General features: G+C 40.3%; 1 protein-coding gene across 1 annotated transcript; it reads left to right on the top strand.

The window, feature by feature from the left end:
- Positions 1–332: 332 nt before the first annotated feature.
- SF3B5 (splicing factor 3b subunit 5) lies at positions 333–1,140 on the top strand. The gene is made up of 2 exons (XM_011356113.2): positions 333–801; positions 921–1,140. Exon 1 carries the CDS (start codon positions 514–516, stop codon positions 772–774), a length of 261 nt encoding a protein of 86 aa, XP_011354415.1. The 5' UTR covers positions 333–513; the 3' UTR covers positions 775–801; positions 921–1,140.
- The last annotated feature ends 4,064 nt before the right edge of the window (positions 1,141–5,204 follow it).

Consider the following 5,204-nt stretch of genomic DNA (forward strand, 5'->3'; position numbering starts at 1 on the left):
CAGAAATTAAAATTACACCTAGTTTATTTTCTCATTCGCCTGTGGTTCTGTCCTACTTGGGTTGCCTATTTCCTATCAGCTCCAAGTCGCGCAAGGACGCTGCCGTCCCCCATATACCATCCCCATTACACTGTCTAAGGCCTCTCTTAAAAAGCGACGTGGAGTCCCAGAAGCCAGGGTGCACGAGGCCTCTGAGACCACAAGTCCCAGCATGCAAAGCTCCCACTTAGGGAAAGGGCCACTAAAATGGACCATCATGCAACGCTCTCTATACGGGCGACCGACTGGTAGCGTCGCCTAGGCAACTCCAATTCAGCGACAGAACACACTTCCGCTTCCGCCTCTGAGACCCAGAACCGCGAGCCCACGCAGCTTCATCGCCGTGACGCCATTCGCCGGCGACTGCACGGATTTGGAGGGTTCGGTGAAGCGGTTCCTCTGCGGCGTGAAATTCTAGAGCCCCTACCTCTCGTCTGTGGCCTCTGACCTGGGAGCAGCGCGGAAAGCGGCAAGATGACGGACCGCTACACCATTCACAGCCAGCTGGAGCACCTGCAGTCCAAGTACATCGGCACAGGCCACGCCGACACCACCAAGTGGGAGTGGCTGGTGAACCAGCACCGCGACTCTTACTGCTCCTACATGGGCCACTTCGACCTTCTCAACTACTTCGCCATTGCAGAGAATGAGAGCAAAGCGCGAGTCCGCTTCAACTTGATGGAGAAGATGCTGCAGCCCTGTGGACCGCCAGCCGACAAGCCCGAGGAGAACTGAGACCCTCCCACCCCATGTCACCTCTGTGTGAGAGCACCTTTCCCCTCCTGCGTTCGTTCTTCCTGTTTGCCGTCATCCCCCCGTGTTCCTGTCCCCAAGTGGACCGATTATCTGTGACTCCTGTTTCTCGTGCTTTCGTTGTGCAGAAGTGCTTACCCGGGGACTCTTGCCTGACCTGCCTTCTTGTGGACCCTTCGGAACACAGCGTTGGGAAACCCTCAGGATCCCTGAGAACTGTGACCCTGGAGATCCTACAGCTAGCGAAGGCTAGGGGAGTCGGCACTGGAGTGAGACGGAATTTTGGAGGGTCGTTTTTGGCTAATTGTCATTGTTGCTTTCTCCATAAAGTTTAGAAATTTTTCAGTCTCTTGGTGTGGACTACCTGTGTTTGGGTGGAGGGGTCCATGGTGGGTTCTGGGGATTGTGCTTTCGTGGGAGTCGGAACAGGAAACCGGGGTAGCAGGGTGGGCACGAGGCCGGCATTCCTTGCCAGACACTTAAATCCGCCCTGCACAACATTCTAATATTGTCCCACCTTGCCTTCTCCTAAGAGCCTTTTTCAGGTGCATAATGCCTTCAGTATTGAGGTTTGTGATCATTGTATCCCACCTCTTTTCTCCTATTCAAAAGACCTTTTTGTCATTGCCCTCTCTAAATTGCAACCTCTCTTTCTCTTGGGACTTTGTGGACATACTATTAAAAATGACGAGCAGTCAAATGAGATTTTTCATTCATTCAACATTGAACAGGTATATGTGGAGCCCTATGTGGTAGACATTTTTTCCATTTTTCCAAGCCTTTGGAGGTGTATTCTGGTGAGGTGGAGGGGAAGGCCACGCAAACTGTAGACATAAATAAGCAAACGTTGCAAGGTGCTCTAGAGGATGGGAGAAGCAGTATGGTTGTAATTTTAAATAGGATGCTCGTGTTAAACTATTGAAATGGTGACATTTGAGCACAGACTTTAAGGAAGTGAGGGGAAAAGCCATGCAGAAAGCTGAAGATACTGCTTTCCAGGCAAAGAGAAGTGCCAGTGCAATGGTCCTAATGATGGTATTGTGTCTGGCTTATTGGAGGAACAGCAGAGAGGCAAGTAAGGGTAGAGCGAGTGAGCAAGGGAAAGAATAGAGGGGCAGGTAATGAAAAAGGAACAGATAAGAGTCTAGGAGGCCAATGTAATGATGTGGCTTTTACCCTGAGGTAGATGGGGAGCCATTGGAAGATTTTTTTGTTTGTTTTTATGCCTACAGCACCTGGTCTTTGGAAGATTTTAAATGATGTGAGCGGGCATGTTTCAGATCAGTGGTTCTCGAACACTTTAGCTTTGAAATTCCATTACATTCTTCAAAATTCTTGACCCTACACAGCCTTTGTTTATGAGGTTTATAGCTGTCAATATTCATCAGATTATAAATTTAAAAAATTTTTAATTTACTAATTCATTTAAAAATAAAACCATTATGTTAGCAAAACACTTTATAAAAATAATTTTGCTTATTTTTTTAAACAATTTTGCAGATATCTTCAGTGTCTAGCTGAGTAGAAGACAGCTGGATTCTCCTGTCTGCTCTGCATTCAGACTATTGGGATACACAGTTCTGGTTGAAGTATAAAAAAACCTACTTAAATATGCAGTAAGGGAGAAATATTTTACTAGCCTTTTCAAAAAATTGTGGATATTTGATACTATAGCAAAACCCAATAAGACAGTAATTTCTTGAAAGTTACAACATGGAACCTGATCATTGAACTTTTCATTCTCTATCACATTAAAATTCATTCATTTATCCTAAACTTTGAAGGAATCTTTTGCCCATAGGTGATTTTGTGACAACGAAGTATTGGAAAGTGTTGGCTCACTGAGTTATACAGAACTTCCAAGTGTGGACATACTTTATTATGTACACATCAAAAAGTCACATTTGTTAGTATCACCACAACGCATTAGGAAAGTCTTACAGTTGTGGGAAGCTGAAAAACTCACAGTGATAGTGTTAGTTTTTCACAATTTTAAGTTTTTGCTTGATAGCCTAATTTGATCACTGGTAGCAAATACTGCCTGTTATCCATGAAGTGACAGGTTCACTTTGTTTCATTTTCAAGAAAATCTTGAAATACCCAATAATGAATACAACTTCGTTGTTCTTTCAAGTAAAAGTGATATTCCTTGAGATAAAAGAAAAAAGCCAGTTCACTTTGCAGCTCACGTAGTAACAAGTGCTTTTCCTTGAGAAACCATTGTACTTTGGTAGCAGCAGAAATGCTTTATGCGTGCTACCAGTTTTGTCACATGAAAAATTTAGGTGTTTCTTCAAAGGCTAAGATTTCATAAAACTAATACTTGTTACTGCTTCATCAAGAACATTTTTTAAGTGAAACAGTTGATTTTTTGGTTTTCTTTGTTTTTATTGAGAAATGTATGGTAGTGGAGAATACAATGACTATTGGTAGTTTGGCAATGGCACCAAACTACCAATAGTCATTGTATTCTCCACTACCATACATTTCTCAATAGATTCGTGCTAAGTGCCTGTAGTTTTCACTGTCGCTTTTGTGCCATCTGTACAAATGTTAATACAGTGAAAATGGCAAACAAAATCTTAGTATGAAAATAGGATTGACTTCATGGATTTTCTGAAATTCTTTTCCCACTATTTTTAGAAAAAAGGATAGACTAATAGTAGATTAAACTATGGTTATTTAGACTTGAGTATTTGGCAGATATTTTTCCCCAAAAAATGAATGAAATGGGCCATCACTTCACAAAAAACAACAACTTCTGTTTCAGAGGATCCCTCCGGCTGCTATGTTGAGAATAGACAGGGAATGTAAAAGAACAGATAACTGTCAGCAATTAAAAATATCAACACTAATGCTTTTTACTCCCTTAAAGAGTAGGAGAGAGTCAAGTTGTAAATCTCCATTTTTATAAAACTTGATAAAGGTATACAAAGTGGCATGAGAGTGAGCCCCCAACTCTATAGTTGGAGATTATAGCGGTAGACCAGGAGAGATGACAACCTGCACTGGAGATAGGGAGGAGGGCACAGTATAGTGCGGTGTAGCTTAAAGAATTAAATGAGTAATGTGGACAATAAGAACTACAAGAATTTAGAAGTAATTTAGAGAAAGACCTCTATGAACTGGCTACGGTTTATATTGTTAGGTTTCACAAGGGCAAGGGTTTTGATCTGTTTCAGTACCTGATATATCTCAAGTATCTGGTCCCTGGCACATCACAAGTGTTTAGTAAATGTTGAGTGTTGAATATGGGAAGATAGAACTTAATCCAGAAAATATGTTAGGTGCATGCTAATTCACATTCTTAGGTAGCCTTCAACTTCAACAAACTAGGTAATACCAAAGAAAACAGGTTTTTGAAAACTTGCTTCCTAAATAGTAATCCCAGCTAACATATTGATAGCTTTTATGGTGTGCTAAGTGTTTTACGTGATCTTTGGGAGGTATTATCTTGTTTTGCAGATGAAATAGTTTCAGATAAGTAATTTGCCCAAGGTCACACAATTACTATGTGACTAAGCCAGGATTTGAACCAGGTCTTTCTAGTTCCAAAGTACAAAGTCTTTCTTAAATGTACTCTTGCCCAAATAGGTCTAGTATGTAAAAGCCATATTACAATAATTTGAAATCGGTTTTGTCTCAGATAAAAAAATAGAGATATTGAAAGTATAGTAGATTATGTGGAAGGAATATCAGACCGATATGAAAGTTCTTATATAACTAAGTAAAATGTAACTTGAAATATGTTGAATAATGATAACTTTAATAGAATAATAATTTGTATGGAAAAAAATTCCATTCAAGACTGAAAGAAAACAAAATACAATGCAAATAAATTTAATCTAGCCAGTTATTCTTTTCTTGTTCTGGTATAAAATTATATTTGTATCAAACACAGGAGGGCAGCAGGTGATGTTCTGATAGAAAATACTTTTGGAAACCTCTAAACTTGTAGATTCCTGCTAACTTAGGAGAAAATTAACTCTTTATTTACTTACAGTGATGTATTAAGAAAGCCACCTTGTGAACTATAAAGCGATGAACATGTTTTTCATTTGAAAAATATGTAGTGAACGCTACAGATCTCTGTATTATGTTTACAAGTGTGGGATAAGATGTGGACTTCACCCTTAAGAGGATGCTAGTTAGGGAAATAAATACAGCAGCACATAAATAACTGACCTGTAATAGCAAATAGTAAGTGCTAAAGAATGATATAGAAAAAAAGGCTATAGTGTTTACAAGGAGAGATCTTTGCAAACTGTCAGTGAGGAAATGGATTAGTCATTGTTGAAAAAGTCTTTTGAGCAGGACCTTGAGTGATAAGTAGGATTTACAAGTGTTAAGACAAGGACAAGGCATTATGAGCCTCTGGGGATATTACCATCTGCCCTACCTAGCAAGGGCAG

The sequence above is a fragment of the Pteropus vampyrus genome, unplaced genomic scaffold (assembly GCF_000151845.1).
Source record: "Pteropus vampyrus isolate Shadow unplaced genomic scaffold, Pvam_2.0 Scaffold24, whole genome shotgun sequence".
Classification (NCBI taxonomy): domain Eukaryota; kingdom Metazoa; phylum Chordata; class Mammalia; order Chiroptera; family Pteropodidae; genus Pteropus; species Pteropus vampyrus.

Bases quoted from the DNA above. Each gene is read 5' to 3' on its own strand.
- SF3B5 (XM_011356113.2), top strand. From the start codon at position 514: ATGACGGACCGCTACACCATTCACAGCCAGCTGGAGCACCTGCAGTCC.